Consider the following 21,229-nt stretch of genomic DNA (forward strand, 5'->3'; position numbering starts at 1 on the left):
CAGCCAGCAATGTAGGGGGCTGGGGGAGGGACAGACCCACAGCCCGGAAGCCTGGGAGGGAGCTGTGCTTGGGTTCACTCACTGTCTCCCCTGCCAGGCTCTGGGCCTGGCCTGCTCCCTTGCAAGTCGCTGCCCAGAACACGGCCTGGCACTGGGCAGTGACTAAATGGAGGTGTCAGCCTCTTGGGAGTCTGGGGGCTTTACAGGGCTGGGATTTGGGTGTCAGCCCCAGGGGTCCGTGGAAAGTAACACCGTGCTGGAGTGGATTCTGGAAAACTTCTTGTGTGGAGGACACTGGCATTTGGGGCTGTGAAGGGCTGCCCAGGGCATAGTGGGGCCTGGGCACCAAGACGCTGGAGGGTCTACACAGGGCTGTGTCTGCCCGTTGCAGGCACCTGTGCGCGCCTCCGTGGGCATGCAATGGGGGGCGGCAAAGGCAGTCTCAGTGGGATGCAATTTGAGTATTTGGAGCCAAGCACGATGAAAATCTTGGGAAGAAAGTTTAGTGATAAATCAGAAACTAATAGAAACAAAGCAATCATGTGTTAGGTGTGTCTGTAAACAGGAACACGGCAAGACGAATTCTGGTGTCACAGGTGTCCCTGAGGCTTGTAGAGGGAAAGGGCAGGAAGCACAGGGCAACGTGCCGGGTGTGCTTTACCTGAGGGGTGGCGGGGGCTCTGCCCCCCCCAGTCAACCTCCAGAGCCCCGCAAGGAAGTCGGGAGGGACGGTGAGGGGGTAGGGGGAGCGCTGGTTTTGCGGCTGAAGACCTGCCCCTGCCTGTTAGACACATGCCCTCAGCAAATCACTGCGCCTCGACTTACCCATCTGTGGAAGGGGTAAAAATATCATGTCTACCACCCAAGGTCGAGGTGGAGGGAAGATGGGTCAGCACCACGTTGGAGTTAATGGAGCAGTCCTTGCGGCCACCCGCACTCTCCACTGCCCCACTGTGTGTGCTGTGTCCACTCTGTGCCAGGCCTTGGGGATGCAGGGGAAACCAAGGCACACCTGCGGCTCTTCCTGGGATCTACCTGCCGCCCGACCCGCCTCCTCTCTGCAGGAACCACGCCGGGCAGTTCTGGCACGGCCTTTGCACTTGTCGGCTCCACATCCCCTAAGCACCCCCTTTTCCTAACAGGCCCCAATCTCCTTTCGGTCGCAGCTTCCCCAAGGACACCTTCCGTGCACGTGCCAGCCCGTGGCCGCCTTAACTTCTCCTTGACGTGTGCGGTTTTCACTCGAGTGAAAGGGCTCTGGCTGAAGCTCTCACTGGCTGTCTTAAGCTAACCTAACCGCTCTGTGCCTCAGTTTCCTTATGTGTGAACTGGGGACCCCAAGGGCCCCGACCTCCTGGGGGTTGCACGGCGTAAACGGGACAGGGCACCAACTTGAGAGCCGTCCCGGTGTCCCCCAGAGGCTGTGCACACACTGCTCCGCTCGCTGCCGTCTCGTGGTCCTGGTTATGGGGCTGCGCGACCCCGGGGCCGCCCCCTGGCGCGTGGAAGCCACGCGGCGCTTCCCCACCCGCCTGGGCCTGGAGGGGATTGCGCCTTCGGCCCCGGCCCTGCCCGACTGGGGAAGTGGCAACGCCGCCGCTTCCCGATCGCCGCGCACACAGTAGGCACGCCGTCCACGGCCGGTTGACACTAGGAAGCCGTGGCCCAGTTAACGCACGCCCACTCCCTCCTCCCTCCCACGCCACGCGGTGGAATGCTCGGGCTGCCCACATGGTTCTCCAGGGTGTATCTGCTTCCAACGACACCCATTTCCACAACAAAGAAGCTCGCTTCCGTGGGACCCCCTCCCCTCGGCGCCGCCGGGAGGAGCAGCGGGCGAGGAACCCGCCGTCCCCGAACGCGGCCCGGCCCCTAGCCCAGAGCTGTCCGCGGTGGGTGCAGCTGCGCGGAGGGCCCGGGGGACGGGGGGCAGGTGGGCAGACCCCGCGGGAAGCGGGCACGCGAGTGGGCCCAGAGCCGGGGTGGCGCCCGCGGGGCGCGCGGCGACGCCGCCTCCAGCCGCGATTTAAAGGGCAGCGAGGGGCGGAGGGATCCCTGCCTGCGGCCCGGCCCGGATCCCTCCGCCCGGGAGCCGCGAGGCGGCGGCCCCTCGAAAGTCGCGTTTTGTCCCTCCGCCGCGGGCGCAGCCGGCGAGGGACTCATTTCTCTCTCGGGTGTCTCCGCCTCCCCCCGCAGAGTCCCGTAAAAGCAACAGCGGCGGCCCGCACGGCGCGGTCCGGTGCGGTGTCCCTGCGCCCGGCCGCGGGCACTCATTTTCGTGTCCTTCCACCGTTCCCGGGCGGCGTCCGGGCGGCTCACCGGGGGCGGCGACGCGACTGCGGTGCGGGCGGCGAGGCTCCGGGGCGATGAGGTGAGGGCGACCGGGCTCCGGAGGCGGCAGCGCGGCGCCAGGACGCAGGACGCGAGCCCCGAGGCCGGCGGCTGCCTCTGGGACCCCGCGGCCGCGCGCGAGGCGAGGTGAGGCGCGGGGGGCGCGGGGCGCGGCGCGGTGGGGGCGGGGGGCGCCCGCGCGGCTGGGACTCATTTCCTGACAGCGGAGGGAGCGGGCGGTGCTGCGGCGGGCGCCGCCATCTTGGATTTTACTCTCCATTTTTCTCTGGAATTATTTTTTGGTGATTAATTTTTGGGGGGGACGGGGAAGTGTCGCCGAGCAGCGCGGGCCCCCAGCGCGGCGGCCGGGCACGGGGCCTCGACGCGCCCGAGGAGGAGCGGGCAGCGCCCGGCGGTGAGCGGGGGGCGGGCGCCGGGGCGGGGGGCGGCCGGCGGCGGCGGCGGGGGGCGGGCCGGGCGCGGGGCTCCGGGCCGGGCGGGGACGAGGCCGCGGGCGGGGGGCGGCGGCCGGGGGAGGGGCGCGGCGGCGGCGGCGGCGGCGGCCGGGGCGCGGGGCCTGCAGCGGGCGCCGCCGCCGGAAGGGAGCGGTAGCGGCCGCCGGGCAGCGCCGGGCCGCCCCGCGGCCGCACGAGGGGAGCAGCCCCGCCGCTCGCGATTGGGGGACTCTGTTTTCCCTCTGCTCCAATGGGCGGCCGGGAACGGTCTCGCCCAATCTGCGCCGTCTGCCGCCCCGACTGGGGCTTGTGTTTGTTTGCGCTCGAGCCTCCCCTGCGCTCTCCCCGGGCGCGGCCCCCACCGGCCCCGGCTCGCGGTTGACAGCGGCCTCGCCCCGGCGCTCGCCGCCCTGGCCCGGGCCCGCTGTGTCGGCCGGCGCCCGGGTCCCGAGCCAACGCACGGGTCCTTGCGGCGACTGTCCTTCCACGTACCCAAGGCTGCGGGGTCCGAGCGGCTCTGCCGCCGACGGGAGCGGGGAGGCGCGTTGACGGCGCGAGCCCACCTGTCGGAGTCGGGCAGACGCTCGGTGGCCCCGCGGGCGGACGCCCGCCCGCTCTGTTCGGGGCCATGTGACCCGGTCCTGGAGCTCTTCGTTCCCTTCCATTGAGCGGGGAACCTGAGGAATGATGAGCGGGCGAAAGTGCGGTCTTTGAAGTTAATTTTTAAGAACTTGCCAGATGAAACTCCCCCGGGGGAGGGACCCTGTAATCGTGGGAAGGTGAACCGGGTGGTGCTGACGGCGCTTTGCGTCAGGACCTTTTGAAACTATTTTGATACATAGTTTTCAACGTGGCATCAGGTCTGAAGACTGCAGCACCGCCAGGGGCCGCCGGCGCAGCCGAAACTTTCCCCCTTCGGTCTCCGGGCCTGTCACTTGGGACGATTAGTGGGAGAGGCACTAACGCTTCGGAAAGGAAGGGGGAGATCCTTTTTGCCCGAAGTAACCACAGATAGTTGTACATATCGGACAGCGGCCCGGAAGCATTACTAGCACAGACAGAAGTTTACTTTGTAGCGGAACGTTTAGCCACTTGAGCTCCAGGTGTGGTCCCGTCGCTGTTGGTGTTCCCCATCTATTAATATTTTCCAAGATTCCAGTCCATGAGCACCTTTAAGCCCAACATGTTTGGGAACTCAGACCCGTTTTCCAGTGTTTTATCTCTAAACCTCGCACGTCTGCTCTCCCTTCCCCAAGCTCTAGCCGCACGAGTTTCCCCTGCCTGGTGCCCTGTGGTCCCATCCTGCCCAGCTTTCCTACACCCTCTCCCCCCATTCACACTCATCCTTCACGAAGGCCCAGTGAGAATGTCACCTCCTGGCGAAACCTCTTCCACACACACGTGCAGTGGCTGCCCCACTCGGGAGAATGCACACTTCCTCTGTGTTGCCCCTAGCAATCATCACCTTGTTGTGTATTATATTTGGTTGTTTACTTGCCCATCCCCTCGCCTTTCTTGTGAGCTTGTTGAGTTATGAAACTGTTAAATTTATTTCCAAGTTGTCAAGGTTAACCGTGTGTAGTTCAGTTTTCAAAATATGTCCTTTCTAATGTCATTAAAAAACACGGTAGTCATTAGCAAAGCAACTTAGTTTGAGAGAGAAATGAATATTGTGGATATTTGTTTTTCAAGAAGAGAGTAGAATAGACCTGTTTTTTACCCATAAACTCTGAAATCAAGCTCTCTTTCAAAGTTATTTCCAAGTGATCTCTTGCCTATGTTTTCACCTGTCTTCCGTGCACACTGAACGAACTGCTTATGCTTTGAACTCTACATGCTTGAACCAAATTCAGGGGGCAGTACTGGGGGGAGGTGGAGGTGGGGTGGGGAGCGCATCAGAATGTGTATGTGAAGCAAGTGACAGCAGGTTGTTGGCGTGTCTTTGAGCAGTTTTGTGGGTGGGGGATGTTGGCGTGTAAATTTGAACAGGGGTCATATAAATCTGGCATTGAACCTGATTTTTATTTATGTGAGTATCAGTTTGTTATAGGACATGAATACATGGTCAGTTGTGTTGGCAAAGAGTATATTGTGTGTGTGGCGTCTGAGCAGCTCCCTGTCTGTAGGAACGCCCTACCCATGGCCTTTGAGAGCAAATCCTTTCAGACAAACCACCTCAATTCCATTATTTTATGCTCCTGCCTACCACATGTGAGCCTTACTTCACTCACCAAAATCCCTTTCTATGGGCAAATTACAGGACTCTTGTTGACCTGGCACACTCTTAATTATTGAGTCTTCCACACAGTGTTAAACACAATGGCAGGCATCTTTGTTCCGCTCTGACACACTTGGTTACATGAATGTACGAAGTAAACCAGGGAGAATGCGCACAGGGTGGCTGTATTATCTCAGATACAGCTCTCCACAATAGAAGTAAGCTTTATATATAAAGTGTACCTTAAGTTTTCAGCCAGATTTCTAGTTGCTTTTTACTGGGGGATGGGTACTTACATGTCTTGGTTTAGGAAATTGTTTTAATTGCTCTAAGAAGCACAGACTCATTATTACAAGAGAAAACTTAAAACCAGCCAAAGCACTTTAAATTGCAAGCAGTAGGAAGTTCTAAGCATTCGAACACAGTGATTTGAAAAGTAATTTCCTTCTTGGATAGACTGCCAACTTTGAACTCTTAAAAATATGCTTTCTGTTAGAAGCTCTTAAATTTGAAACGTGAATTAAACTGAGAGCTTTCAATGACTGAGCTCCACTGAATGAGCTTCCAAGGAAGGGTCCTAGCAAATGAGGGAGTACCCTACGGCTTTGTCCGGAAGATTCTTAACAGAGGAAAGTGTAACAGCTTTGTTTAAATTCTTTTTCCTAACTCTATATCCCACCCCACCCCAAAAAAGAAAACCTCTACAAATCTGTTTTTACTTTCGTTCTTACTATAATCCCTTTTTTTCGCCATCATTAGGTGTTTCCTAGAAGTGTCTGCTGAGAGGAAAGGTCATGCCTGATCAATGTCTAATCCTGTATTTATCTAATGTGATCAGAATTTCTCTTTGTCCTAGTCAAATTAAAGAAAGTGCTTTTCACTTACAAACATACATTGTTTTATTCAGTACACGTTCCCAAATTTTAGTCATGCACATCTTATTTTAAATGCATTACAGGATTTTACTCTTTTAAAGGCATGCTATAGAGAGACTCCATCTGTACAGGAAAGAATCATCATCTTATTTTTGTAAATCCACATTAATGTCTAACGTTAACTTTTTAAAAACTTTTTCTCTGTTCCCCATATTGTTCGGAGGCAGTAAGTAGGAATACTTACATAGTTGGTGATGGAACCAGGAACTATTTGCATTAACTCTGAAATATTCTCACAAAAGGGAAAAAGATCACTGATTTCCATAGTCGTTGATGCTCTAAATAGTGTTTTGCTTCACAATTTCCTTTCCTTGTGCTAAACGGTTCCTGGGACCATGGGACCAGTTTGGTCACTCACTGCCTCTGGCTCCTTTATCTGCCAGCCAGATGTGGGGCTGGCAGGTGTCTGTGTGAGACAGACTCAACCACCGCAGTCTTTTAGGGTTGTATGTAATTATGATGACTATATGTACATATAATTCTGGGACTAGATGCAAGACTGTTGGAGTAAGAATCAATTCCTTGATAGGACCACGCCTCCGTGTCTTCATCTGTAAAATAATTAAACATTAATACCTGAGATCACTTTCAATCCTGAGTTACAGTTTATCTTTTACACTTAATTGCCACCCTGCTTTCTTACTTCTCAGAGCTATTTTAATTATATTTGATATCTAATGGGTTTACATAGTTCGTCTGTATAGTCCATGTAGTTTTTCCTTCCTTTTTTGAAATGTTATTAAACTGGGGGTGTAGCTTACGATCAGTTGGGTTTTACGCTTGAGAGACTCTGGGGTATCAGTGGTCCCAATAGCGTCATTAAGGTCTGTGTGGCTCCTGCTTGTCAGTTGCACCTCTGCAAGCTGTCTAGTCTTCTGTATTGTGACAGTCGGTAAAGACGGAAGTAAATAGGCCTGGGGAGCATCCTCAGTGCTAAACCTCTTATTTATGGTCGACGCATGTGTGGGCCAAATAGTGGAGTAAAGCCTGGGCTGTAGTTGAAACACTAGGGTTTTAGACCTGGCCTCACCACTTAATAGCAATTGGACTTCAGGAAAGCAACTTCATTTCTGAGCTTCAGCCATCTCATTTGTAGTGATAAGACCTGTTGCACCTACGTTATAGGGCTGCCAACCTGCTGACCTCACGGTCCTGGGTGTTACGGGGAAACAAACACCGGTGTTCTAACTTGCGCTGCTTTGTAGGAGCACCTGGTCAGCAGCTCTCTAATAGCTCTGGGATTGTCTTTCAGGTCTCAGGCAGAGACCCCTTTGGTGAAGGGTCATCCTGCTCCCTGTTCTTCAGGTATCCGGTTTTCACGTGCTTCCCGTTGGTTTTGCAAGGTCCCCCACTCACCTAGTAGCCCTGCCTGATCCTCCTGAAAGCTGACTGCCTCGCGCGCCCTCTGGTGTTCTCCGGGCGCCACCAATATTCCAGCACCACGAACAGTGCCTGCTGGCTCCCAGTAGGTTCTGGACAAATGTCGGATTGAGTGGATTCTGGATCTGCAGAATGAGTCATTTTGTGTGTCTGATTTGTATAACAAGGTTGAAGTATCTGGTACAGCATAGTGATCTCTGAGGAGTATTTTTATTTTCAAGGAAATGCTTGTGTTGCATGACGTGGAGGGATATGTATTTTTAGCAAGAAGATCAACCTGATCTCAGGAAGATGGAGCTCCCCGACTGAGGAGTAAGGGGGGGCCTGCTCCTTCAGCCAGAGAGCCAGTTGAGTTTGGGGCTAGAAAGGCCATATGGAAACCTTCTCCCTTCCCCTTAAAAAAGAAACAAAAACAGACTTCGATTGGGGCCCAGCAGGATTTAAACAAAGGCAGTTGCCTCAGAAATTGTTTGTTGGATGTACATGGATATCAGGAGAGTTTTGATGGAAAAAGGTGATTGTTTCTATATTTATACTTTCAATTTATTTTCCCTGATTATCCAATCCAAAGTCTGTTCCCATACTATTCTCCTAATATCCTATTTGTTTCCTTTGTAGCTCTTACCAGAACGTACAGTCTCCTGCTTACTGGACTGGTTGTCTCTCTTCCCACATTGTACTGTGAGCTCCATGAAATCAGGAACCATGTCTATTTTGTTCTAGGGTCTTACTCTTTAAATATGAGGCAAAGTACAGTAGGTTCTGGCTGAATGTCGTCGATAGGTGACTGGAAGTGAAATGACGTAATGAAACCAGTTGTACCACAGGCTAATTGGTATACACAAAGTTAAGCTCCTGAGGCATCTTACCAGTGTTGTAACGAAACGACGTTATTTGAGGACCTGCTGTATGTTTAAAATTTTGAGTCAGGATTGTTTTGCTTTCTTATATGGTGTCAAGAGTGTACAGTCTCTGAGTCCCAACCTTGGCTTAATGTTTTCTAATTCTTTCAGGCTTGCTCTCATTTGTAAAATGGGGGTGATGATAGCAGTATCTTGTATGTCATTGTATAATTGAATATTACGTTGACATATTTAGTATGTTGTCTATGTTAAAGGGCTGTGAGGGGGCACATACGCTACACGTAAGCTATCAGCACAGATTTTGGATCATACAGAGCGGTAGTATGAAATAGTGCCCAGGAAACCAGCGCTGACAGGTGTCTCTGTGTCGTGCCCAGGACTGCTGGATGGCCCCCCGCGTTCAGCTCTTCGCTCCTGTCTTGACCAGACACCTACTTAGCTGTGTGTTGGACACTGAGCTGGGCACGTAGCAGCACGTATCCCCAAATGCTGTGAATGGGGGTGCTGCTTTGCAAGACGGGTCTCTCTCCCTCTCTCTCCCTCTCTCTCTCTCTCTGTCTCTCTCTCTCAGTGCCAGTGTGTCTCTCGTCATTTTATTTCCTCTCCCCTCCCCTTTTTATTTTCATTTAACTGCCCAGGATAAAGCTCAAAAGTTGTTTTCTGTCTTTGTTTTCCTTGCTTTCATGCATTGGTAGCACATTATCGTGTCAGAAGAGAATTACTTTGGGCAGGGAATTGATCTCTCTGAGCCTGTTTCTTTTACTCTAAGACTTTCTGCCCTGAAATCCTGTGATTATGTGAATTGCAATAATGTTGGACTGCTTGGTAAACGGTGAAGTCCCTTTTAGTAATGTTACTCTTCCCAGTCCGCACTTCCCCCCTGAGTTCTAACATCTTACGTATGGCAGCTCCCCCTGAGTAGTGTCTGCCTCTTCAAATTTCGCACATCCACACCTTCTCCTCTTTCCTGCAGGCATGTCCCTAGCTCGGTCAGTGGCAGTCTTGCAGGCACCCCAACTAGAGAGTTCAGACTCGTTTGGAATTCCTTTATGTCCCTCGCTGCCTGTATCTTATCTATTTTGCCAAGGTATTGAAGCCCCAGAGCTTTTCTGTCTTCCTGTTGCATTTAATTCCCTAACTGGTCTCTCTGCCGCCAGTCACATGCGTTGCCACCAGTGGGACCCTGTGTGGAGTACAGTTGGGCGAATCCTCCAACCTGCCATCTGTGTAACAACAACCAAAGTACCTGCTTTACAGGGTGTGGGAATTAAATGGTAAAATAAATTGAGGAAGCACTTAATGAATGGATGAACTATTTTTATTGTTTTTAAAAATGGAATTACAGTAAGAAAAAATGTTTTACCAGATACACAACAAGCTAAATTCCACTGTGACCAAGTGTGTGGTCCCTCTGTTGACATGTGAGGTGTAGTTTGGTGGGACTTTTATTCTTCATTGTTGGCAGCTGTCACATTCCTTCTCTTCAGGAGCAGTAGGGGATAAAGCTGACCTTAGCTCGTGTCATAAATTAGCACCCCAGTCTCTTCTTTCTCGTGAAAACTTGGACTTTTCTAAATGGATGAGGCGATGCGATTGTTGTTGTTGCGAGAGTTATGGTCGGATGAGGAGTGGAGGGGAAATTTCTACGAGAGTGTTTAAGGTTTTGTGAAGAATACATCAGCATGGCTGGCCTTCTCTGTTTCTGCCTTAGTTACTTGAAAAGAGGAGACAGTTGGAGACCTTTATTTTCTTAGCCATTTCTGCTCATTTGATCCTGTGCCAAACCCAGGAGGATGGCCCTGTTTTCATTTTACTAGTGAGGCATTTGCGAGGTTAAATGACTTGTCCGTGGTCAGATGGCCAGAGAGTGATGAATGGAGCCAGGGCGGGACCCTCTGGGCGCCACCTTCTCAGGGTCTCGTTCTGATCCATCCACCTGGTGCGCTGCGCCCTGCGGTCGACACCTGGCAGAGTAGCCTTGGCCTTTCAGACCGAGCCCGAGAATCGCCTTCTGGAAGGTTTTCCTCACTCTGGCCTTTGCCCAGTAAGAATTGGTGATTCTTTGTTCTACTTACCTCAGAGGTTCTGAGGACCCATGGGCTGTACTTACAGACTTTTGACACTAGGTGGCATCTGTTTATAGAAAAGTAAAATGCTGTTTGGGTCAGAGAAAACAGTAACAAAGGAAGCAGCCTTGATTTTGGTCCTGGGCGCCCCTAGGTAAGTAGGTGGATCAAATCTGGAGAGATGGGCAAGCAGGTTGGTTGGTTAGTTGGTTGGTTTGCAGAATTTCCCTCAACAACTGCATCCGCTAAAACCTTTATTTTAGAAATAGCTGCTGAGATCATTGGAGACATGAGTGTTTCTTACATAAAATCCTTTGTTGTGATACGTAGCGGATGTGAGTAAATAAGGAACTGTGAAGCTGTAATGGGGCATTTCGACAGGAGTGTATTGCATGCCCCGCTGCAGATCAGTGGTGAGCAAGTACGTGTAAGTTTTGTCAGTGTCTGACTGTAGACTTACAGGTAGTGGATATTTTGCTCTTGACAGTGGTCTGCTAAATGAAAAGTGCTAGTAGTTTTAGTTTCCATTTTTATTGGAAATGTTTATGTAAATATAAAATGTTCAGTTGATACTTCTAAGGAAGGTTTTAGTTAACTGGGCTTAAGCACAGTGTGTGACTTAATTACATGTGATTGAGATGCCAGCTTTATCTTCAAAATACATAAAGCTCTCTCTGTAGCAGTGTTTCAGACCTGCAGGAGAAGAGAAGGGACGTTTTTAAAAAAGCATATTTAAAACAACTTTTTAAAGGTGTTTAAAATCCTTTTTCCTGTGATAAATTGGAAGTTTATGTCTTTCTGGAGTCTGTTAACTGTAAAGCATTATGACTTGGGTTTACTTTTTCGTAGTCTCTGTATTAGTTTCCTGTGGCTGCTGTAACAAATGACCACAAACTGGGTGACGTGGAACAACAGACATGTGTTCTCAGTTCTAGAGGCCAGAAGCTCACTATCAGTGTCCCTGGGTCCAAATCAGGGTTTAGGTAGCGCTCCCTCCGGGGGCTGGAGGACAGAATCTGGTCCTTGCCTCTTCCGCCTCTGGTGACTCTGCTTGTGGCCACATCACTCCATTCTCTGCCTCTCCTTCTCTCCAGTGTGTGGTGCCAAATCGCCCTCTGCTTCCCTCATATAAGGGCTCTTTTGATGGCATGTAGGGCCCACCTGGGTAATCTCTCATCTCAAAACCCATAATTCAATCATGTCTCCAAAACCCTTTTTCCTCATCAACTAACTTTCACAAGTTCCTGAATAGGTCCTGATATCTCCGGGATCATTTTCCAGCCTACTACAGTCTCCTTTAGAGCAGTTAGTGCAGCCACTTTAGCGTGGTTGGGGTGCTGTCTCACCGTCCTGAAGGGTGGCCGGCATTGTTATGCATTGGTGGGAAACTGCTCAGAAGCCCACCTTTCTTTTGCTTGTCCAAATGGGCGGAATGGGGCTTCATTCACTACCTGAGCTGCTTGGGAAAGCTGTTAAATTGGCTGAAGCAAAATGCATGTGAGTTTGACTACCAAAGCTGGAGAAGGAAAGCAGAAATGATACTTTTAATAATAACATGGCATTAGTGATTATTTTACAAGTACATGTTGGAGACCTACTCTTTTCTCTGGCATTTGGTTCTAGATTACCCAGTCGGCATTGAATTTGCATGACACCTCGTCTTACAGCAACAGCTCTGCCTTAGGTGAAGGCTTAACTGAATTCAGAAAAACAAAAATCCCCAGGGCTTTTCTTTCATAGCACTAGCACTAAATGAACTCTGACAAGTCATCTAAATTCTCAAATGAAACTTATTTCTGACAACAATAGTTATAGAAGCACTTTTAAGGTTGCAGGTGTGATCACGAATTCATGGTAGTTTTCTAAGCAATTGCCCTGTCAAACTGCATTGTAGTCTTATGATGGAATATTGATCACAAATGCTTCTGATAGCTTTGCGGGCTTCTTATATTGGCCTGATTATGTGGATCATTACTGTAGGAGTCCATGGAGGCTCAGGTATGTAGTGATTGCAGATGGATTTGGAATAACCGTTGATAAAGACCAGTTTGAAATTCTTTGCTATATTGTAGAGTCCTTTTGTCATTTTTGATTTAAGGGAAAGAACTAATAACCACTTGGGCTTATGTGTAGCAGTTAGGCTTGCAACTAGAAAGAGGGATGTCCTATGAATGGACCTGTAATGTGTTGGGCCTTGTGCTGAGTTCCAATGATGCGAAAGTACCTTAGCCAGTTTACAAGTGTACTGCAGCGGGGAAGGCAAGCGTCATGCGGAATTACATGAAGAAGCGAGTACGGTGCAGTAAGCACCATGAAGGAGAAATGTCAAGTGTGGAACAAGGCCGTCTGGGGGATGGAGGACCGAGCTGAGGGGCACTGGGGCAGGTTGGCAGCATCCCAAGTGCAAAGGCCAGTGCCGGGAAGACGCCCAGCACACTGGAGGGATGGAAACCAGGCTGTGTCTAGAGTGTGAGCCGGGCTGGCCCTGCAGGGTCTGGTAGGCATTGGCAAGGTCAATTCTGTTAGCGGTAGTTACTTAACAATTCCAAAATACTTTCATTTTTGCTGTTGCGTGTAATTTTCACATGTGAGATAGGCTGGACATGTGAGTCCCTAGAAGGTGAAACTGGTTTTTCACTTACCTAGTGAGGTGTGGTTGGAACATTAGCCTTGAGCAGTCTGAGTCCTGGTCCAGTGTGGGCTCTTTGCTTCTTTTGGTGTGTCTCTGTTTGTTGTTTCCTTTTCGGACGGTGCTTTCCCTCATTTCTATGCTTTTTATTTGTGTTTGTCTTCCTTATACCTATTTTAAATATAAAGCCCCTGGGAGTCTGGGATTGTGACACTGAGCATCCCAAGTCCAGAAGTAAAGTGTGGAAAACTCGTGGAAGTATTTTATTAACGTGTGAGACTTGCCATCGCTCTAGAAGTTTGCTTTTTCAATTGCTATAGGACGGTTTTAGAAATTGCTTTGAACTTACATGCATGTGAATGATGCAGAAGGACTTTGTGAAGTCTTTTTTTCTTTTTATATATCTTGAAATTTTTTATTACAAAAGTAATCATGCTCGTTTTCAAAAGTTGAACCCTGTGAAGAATATATCATGTAACAGGTAACAGTTGTCTTATTCTCCAGGGATAATGCTGGTAACTGTTCAGTGTATTGAATTTTCTTTTTTTCTAAAGTTTATTGGGGTGACAATTGTTAGTAAAGTTATACATCATCTATCACATTGTGTGTTCACCACCCCGACTCAGTTCTCTTTCCATCACCATATATTTGATCCCCTTTACCCTCATCTTCCACCCCTCTCCCCCTTACCCTCTGGTAACCACTAAACTATTGTCTGTGTCCATGAGTTTTTGTTTCTTCATTTGTTTGTCTTGGTTTTTTTTTTGGTTGTTTTCAGTTTTATATACCACATATCAGTGAAATCATATGGTTTTCTACTTTTTCTGTCTGACTTATTTCGCTTAGCATAATAATCTTAAGATCCATTCGTGGTGTCGCAAATGGTACTGTTTCATCTTATGGCAGAATTAATATTCCATTGTGTATATATACCACAACTTTATCCATTCATCTATCGAAGGATGCTTTGGTTTGCATGTCTTGGCCACTGTAAATAAAGCTGTGATGAACATTGGAGCACATTTGAATATTTTTCTTAATGAATTGTAGCTGAACCATTTGAAAAATGTTTGCTCTGCTTTTTCTCAATAAAGAATTCCAAAAGTCTTCTAGCAAACTAGAGCCTGCTTTTTAAAAATGTGTATTACCTTTTCCTTTTCAACCACTTGGGGATTGTTTCGTTGACACTGCATAATTTCTCTAAGATAAACTATCTGCAGACAAGTTCAACATGTAAACTGGTTGGAGAGTTCTTGATAATGTCCAGGAATTTTGTTAAAATTCTTGATATTCAGAATCAATGTTTTCATTTTTTTGACAGATTTTTTTAAAAATCTTGGCTTGTGTTTAGGACATTCAATTAAAAAACTCCCTGGAACTACAGTTCTCAAATTGGGCATGAGCAATTAACTCAGAAGTCACTGAACAGTTTCAAATCCCGGGTGTATCCAAGAGATAGTGGAAGGAGAGCAGGGTCACCCTGCCGGGATACAGCAGGCTCTTAGCAGAGCACATTTTCTGTGAAACAGCTCTGCTTCCTCTTGAAGCTTTTTCAAGTATCAGGGGTTTTTTTGTTTGCTTCCCCACCCCCGGCCCCCGATTATAAAATCACTAAACATTTTGGGGGAAAAAATGTTTAACGTTAATCCCATTCCCCCAAAGACAGCCATTCTGTTGATGATTTGAAATGGGCTGGTGGTGATGGTGTGTGCATGCTTTTCACTGTAGTGCTATTGTAATAAGATTAGGAGTGTCCTTTTTAAATACAACTCTACATAATTCTTGAAATACTTTCCTTATTAAATGCAACTTTTATTTTAGCAGTTTTCCAGTATATTTTTTATTATCCTAAGTTGTCTGCCCTTTTATTTTATGTTTGGTACTAGAATCTGAAACGTGCTTGCTTCCCCCTACTGATTGGTCCGGTGAAACCATGTACAGTGAGTGAATCTGCCTTCCTTTCCTGCTGAGTGTCAGGTGAACCTCCCAGAGGGTGGTGCTGCCTGTCCTGGAGCAGAGTCATAGAATTTCTTTAGAACCTGGTTTCATCATTTTGTGAACCCCCATAAAAATAGGGGAGCAGAGGCTTGCACAGTAACCTCAGGAATTCCACCCCATTACCACACTCGGATGAGATCTGTTGCTCTGCTCTAGAGAATTAGCTAATCTATTAATTCAAAAACAGTTTTTTAATAAAAAGATCCTTATAAATTCTCTCAAGGCCTACTGTTCTCAAATTAATCTATTCCCATCATCTCCCATCCTCTGAATTTAATTTACATGTATCTATTCTGGCATGTGCATTTCTACAATTGCTCTCTTACTTGATGCTTTTTATTCATTATCTAACTTTTTTTCAGGAAGCCCATGTTTCGAGACATTGTGTCCATTTTAGAAGTTCTCTCTTGTTTCTTAAAGAGGCTCCCAGATGGTGAGTGGCCCGTTCGGTTGGTGAATTTCAACACTCCTACAAGAGGATTTGCCTTCGGAGCCTGGCGGCCTGTGCCAGTGGTCACTTTCCCCCTGAAGTGCTGGTCCCTGCTTTGCTCTGGCTTCTCCTCCTTCCTCACTAGGTGCTCCTCTCGGCAGCCTTTGCTGCTCTTTCTTCATCTTGGTTTTTACAAGTTAGGGTGCTCCCTCAGTCCTTAGCCTTCTTTTATCTGGACTCACTCGCTAGGTCATTTCATCTCGTTCCATGGCGTGAAATACCAGTCGTACTCTGACTCCCAAGTTTATCTGTCCAGCCTGGATGCGTGCTCCAGGGCCTGTGTCCAGCTGCCTCTCTGCATGTCCCCTTGGTCTCTAATGGGCACCTCAAACATGACCAGAACCAAGCTCCTCCTTCCCAACCCCTCTTTGTCACAGCTGTGAATACAAACTCCGTCCTTCCATTTGGAGGCAAGTTTGAGTCCTCTTTCTTTCACACAGTCTGTTAGCAAATCCCGTCTATCAGCAAAACCTTCAGAAAAGATCCAGAACCCAACCGCTTCTCACCACTGCTGCAGCAGGCACCGGTATCTAGTTTACCGCGGTAGTTTCTCAACTGGTGCCTTCTCGCCTGTCCCGCCACCTTGATAATAACTTCATTAGAACTGCTTTTGAAAAAGCATTCATTGTGAGGGATGGCCGGTTGGCTCAGTTGGTTAGAGCGAGGTGCTGATAACAAGGTTTGATCCCCGCATGAGTCACTGTGAGCTGCGCCCTCCTCAACACACACACACACACACACACACACACACACACACACACACACACACACCATTAATTGTGAGCTCTTCACACAGCAAGCAGCTGGCCCGGGCCTTTAAGACTGAACTCAGATCATGTCCGTCCCCTGCTGTCCGCCTCACTGAGGGTCAGTGCCCCTCTCAGCAGTGCCTTTGGTGCCCTCTGTTCCGCCTTGCTTCTTCTAGCACCCTCTCTGACCGCCCTCCGCCCTTCCTCTGCCCCAGCCACCCTGGCCCCGTGCGGGTCCTCAGATACGCCCAGTGCTTTCCCTCAGCTGTGGCCATGCCTTTGCCGAGCACGCTCTCCCCAGCTGCCTGGCTTCTTGCCCCCATCAGGGCCCTGTGCCACCCAAAACGCTCCCTGCCACTTAGCACTCCTTGATTTTCTCCAAGGTGCTGGCATTTGTGCATTTGTTATTTCTCAGAGCAATCTTCGTTAGAATATAAGCACAAATGAAGGAGAAACCTTGTTTTGTTCTTTGCTGTACCCCCACTGCCTGGAATAATGTTGGGAATGTAATAGATGACTGATAATTTTCTGGATATTTTTATATTGGGAAATCAGAACAGAGAAAGATTTGTAGCTGTTACGCCATTTAAGGAGTGGCCAGTACTCATTTCATGAAAAAAAATTTTCTGCCAATTTTGGGATAAATTTGAGGTAATTTTCACTTCTAAATAAATAGTCAGTGGCCAGTTAGCTCAGTACTTCAGCCAAGCCAAGGCCATGGTGGCATCTCCATGTGAGCCAGCTGTGTCCGGGCTGGAGACGCTGCACCCTTGCTTACTTTGGGAGGGGCCCTGTCGGAGCCGAGGCCGTGAGGCTTTGCCAGCCACCCGGTGGCGTCAGCCCAGTCTCCATAGTCTGTCACTGTCAGCTGTGTTAGCTTTTGAATTCTATCTCCACTGGTAATGTTACTGTTCTTCCAACTTGTGGTTGGATAGACAAGCTCCAGGCCAAGAACAGATTCCACACGTGTGGGGCAGAACAAACGATGGCCTGATAAAATTAGAGTTTTTATGACAGATACTCATTTTGAGCTAAAAAATTATAAATAGCGCCAATATTTCTGATCGCTTTACTAGAACTGCATTTATTTATTTATTTATTATTTATTATTTATTTATTTATTATTTATTATTTATAGAACTCATTCATTTATGAGCCTAAGTGAAGTCTTTTGCCTTAATGAGCTGTTGTTATCTAGACGAGTGGGGCGTATTGGAGCCTCTGTTAGAATATATCAGACACGTGCAGTGTAGTCACACTAGTGAAATTCAGCCCCACTCTGATTGACAAGAGTCCCGCTACACTAAGGTACCTTCAGTTCAAACAAGATGGTATCGGTGGACTACAATATAAATGAGACCTGAGGTTATGAATCTGCTCCAGTTTGGATCAATAACACAGATTTGGTAGAAATTACGTGTAAGTTCCAGTGGCTCTTAGTCCGTGTTCCACGAACTGCGCAGAAGTGTGCTGCTAAAATGACTTCCTGGTGAACTCCTGATCCTCAAGGGGAAAAATAGATTCATAGGTATCATTTCCTCAAATTAAAATTTTTTATTCCACAATTTTCCTTATGATTTGGCATCTTTGCCCTGATAGGTGACCAAGTGACTTCGTGCAGGAAGGAGTCCAAATAAGTGACTTAGGACAATGGAGCTTGCATCAGAGTCACCTGGAGGGCTGTTAGAACAGATTGCTGGGCCTCATGTCGGTTTTGGTTTTCAGCTCGGAGTGGGAATCTGGGTTGGGACTTACGGATTCTTGGTGGAGAGATGACTTGCTATTTCTTTTGCCTCTCAGTTCTTCCTAAAGCCTCTTGGTCTTTTCCATTCCATATAGTTACACTTCCTGTCTTATCAGTGAGGAAGACCAGCTCCTACGAGTCTTAGAAACACGTGCTTCAGTCATATCGGGCATAGTTGTGTGTCACATGAGGGCATCCTTGAGATGGAGCTGCTAAAGGACCAAAAGCACTTTACCCTCTTGTCCTTGTCCCTTCTGTCTGGAGGTGCAAACCTAGGGGGTGAACCAAGAAGCATAATGGCAGGTGGTAGGGAGGTTGGGGGCAGGAACGGCTGTGATTCCTGCCACGTCTGCCTATAGCAGCTTGGGTACCTTGAGAAAGAAGAGGATTTGGAGGGTCAGGACATAACTTTAATGTACAGCTTTAAAAAATGCAGAAATACAGTTTCCGTTAGGTGGGTTAGACTATAGCCTCATTTATTTATTCTTCCATCAGTTGAGTGCTGTGTGCTGTGCCGGATACTGGGGTTAGAGAAAAGAAAAACAAATTCTCGACCTCAGGAGCTCTCGGTCCATTAAGGAGTCAGACCGACAATTGCTATACAGTGATGTACGGACTTTCACCTAAGTTTTATAGTAGCATGTCTCCCTGGACTTGACAGTGAGGACCTGTCAACAGGTCCTTCCTGGAACATGAAGGGAGTCGCCAGACAAAAAGACACGGTCCTTGTGCTCCAGATGGTCGAGAAAGCGTGCCATGGGGCATTGCCTTTTTCCCGAGCTTTCTTTGCCTTTATGTTTCAAAAGTATACTGCTCTTGAGTTATGTGCCTTTTCTTCTAAGTGTAAATGTAGGATATTTACTCATCAATAAGAGGTCTTATGTTTAATTTGAGAAATTGTAATGATTGAAAAATCTTTAGCTTATAATTGACATATCAATAGTTTTACTCACCCTTTTCTATTATTTAAGATGCAGTATTTTTCTGGGTTTAGTGAAGCCTATATGAAGAATCAAAAGATATGCACAATAAAAGTCGAATACTAATTGAATTTAGATAGTGAAGGAACTGGGAGAAAAATACATGTTTGAGAACAATTATGAAAGTATGCTTAGTGTGGATCACATATTTTTTACCTAAGCATGTTGCTCACACACACATTTTACCCCACTGTGAATTCACACAGAAGTCCTGTGACATGAAAGAGACCAGAAGTCAAGTAAAAATGTTTTGTGTTTGTGTTGGTCATCATTAAAGGCCTGTCCAGTTACACATTTCTGGGAGTACTTCAAAATAATGTACCATTTGTACACTTTTCTGTGTGTATATAAAACGTAAGGAAACTGCCCTTCGTCTGGTGTAGTGAGCAACCCTCTGGCACCAGTGCTGGGTTCTCCTGGTGATTCTGCTGCAGGCCGATCGTGTGGCGTTGGGCATGTACCTCAGTTTCTCTGACCTCGGTTCCATCTGCAAGTTAAAGGACTTGTACTAGGATCTTCAAGTTCCTTTAACTTTAAAGGTCTGTGTGTTTGCACTTCATTGTCCTAGAACCTTTGTAGTCTAACTTATACTAAAGGCATAATTCCGTAATGAGATGACGTCATGGACATCCTTCTTTGCATTCCATTACCAACAGATGTAATCTATTATACCATCACTTTCCAAAATCCTTATAAATTACGAGTATCCCTCACTGTCCAAATCATTCAGTTTCCAAATTCAGCTAATTAAAATTCAGATAGTGAGAGATAACGCTATATTAGCAAATATAGCCTCTCAATTTTTGTTGCTGTTGTAAAGGAATGCTAAGGCAGACATTTTATGATGGGCAATACTTTGAAATTTGATAAGATATCGCTAAATACCTTCAACGTTGACTTTAACAGATGTGACTAAGCTGTTGTAGACAAGAGATAACTTCCTGTCGTTTACTTACAGAGTTAATAGAATGTTACCAAGCCGAGTAATTTGAGCAGGTAACTGAGCTGTACCTCAGTATCAGCATAATAAGGAACAAAGATGATTCTTATTGATTCCACTTTCTTATTGGTGATTATGATTCCACTTGCTTATTGGTAACTGAAAAATAAACATTTATTGAGCTCGTACTATTTACCAATAGCTATTTAAAGCACAAGCAGTGAGTGAGACAGAAGGAGTCCCTCCCGGGGTGGGGTGGGGGCAGGGTACTGCAGACCTCATCATGACATGGATGGCCGGAGAGCCAGGTCTTTAAAAAGTGGAAATATTGGGTGGTTAGCTAGGTGGTTAGATCGTGGTGCTGATAACAAGGTTACTGGTTCAATCCCCGCATAGGCCTCTGTGAGCTGCACCCTCCTTTAAAAAAAAAAAGAAAGAAAACAGTGGAAACATTAATTACTAAATAACTTTTAATATTCGGTATCTTTCTCAAGGGTCTATGTAGCATGGTCTTTTATGTATTTACCTCCCCATTTTATTTTTCATATTTTGTTTCTGTTAGGAGAGAACGTTGAAATTATTCTCTAAGCTATCTGAAGAGAGTGACTAAATGCACCTGGGTCAGGCTGTCTGTGGGTATGAAGTGGTTGGGAGAATCCAAGAACATGGTGGTGAATGGCAGGAGAAATGGAGGCAAGTTGTCTAATGACCATCAGCAGAATCAATCAAAATTACAGCACACGGGGAAGGACACCGTGAAGGCGGGCAAAAACGCAGTCGAGAGGAGGTCAAGCCGCTGTATGTACACACTTAACTGTCACTCTTTTGATTGTGAAATGGGGCAGTAATTCTTTCCAGTTCGTAATTCTGTTCTGTATATTCTGGTCTTTGTGGTTTTCAGAACAATTTTTTATGTTCTCACAATTAATAGTATAGTTTTTTTAGTCTTTCAAAGTTATATCAATTTTCAGTCTCATCAAACATGGTGTACAACTTAAGTTTAATGCTTAATTAATAATGTTAGTCGTGCTTTTGTATCCATAGTTTTAAATTCTATTTTGTAGAATTTATACCTAAATGATTAATCTGTTCTATAAAAATATTAAAGTACTGCTACTGAATTTCTTAAAAGTTCAAACTGTATTTTTTATATTTGATGTAAGTATAAGTATATATTTCTTTGAAAACTATATTATAGAGTAATATGAATTAATAAAGGCAACTTACAATAAGTGGAGTTTAGGGTAGCTTCACAAATTGTCACCATTTCTTCTCCTTATACTTGTATAGAGGTTGAAAAATAGTTTATTCTGACAGGAAAGCCCTGTTGATGATAAGTTACTTTTTTACCTCTATACTTCTTGGTGAGAATGAGGCTACTTGGTGAGAATTCTGAGAAATTGCAGAGTTGATGCATGTTTCATAGTTCTTCTAAGAGTAGTAAAATGCCC

General features: G+C 47.1%; 1 protein-coding gene across 2 annotated transcripts in view; it reads left to right on the forward strand.

Annotated features, from left to right (window-relative positions):
- The first annotated feature begins 1,771 nt into the window (after positions 1–1,771).
- The window catches only part of KMT5B (lysine methyltransferase 5B), a 50,727-nt gene continuing 31,269 nt past the window's right edge, over positions 1,772–21,229 (forward strand). The window contains exons 1-3 of one of the 2 annotated variants that reach the window (XR_013994315.1): positions 1,772–1,892; positions 2,197–2,478; positions 20,341–20,576. Coding sequence is in view for 1 of the 2 variants with exons in the window: in XM_081064196.1 (XP_080920322.1) it covers positions 20,417–20,576 (160 nt within the window). In the remaining variant the exon portion in view is untranslated. The remainder of the gene's footprint in view (positions 1,893–2,196; positions 2,479–20,340; positions 20,577–21,229) is intronic. The other variant, XM_081064196.1, reaches the window with a different exon arrangement.

This window comes from Rhinolophus hipposideros (genome assembly GCF_964194185.1).
Source record: "Rhinolophus hipposideros genome assembly, chromosome: 10".
Taxonomy (NCBI): domain Eukaryota; kingdom Metazoa; phylum Chordata; class Mammalia; order Chiroptera; family Rhinolophidae; genus Rhinolophus; species Rhinolophus hipposideros.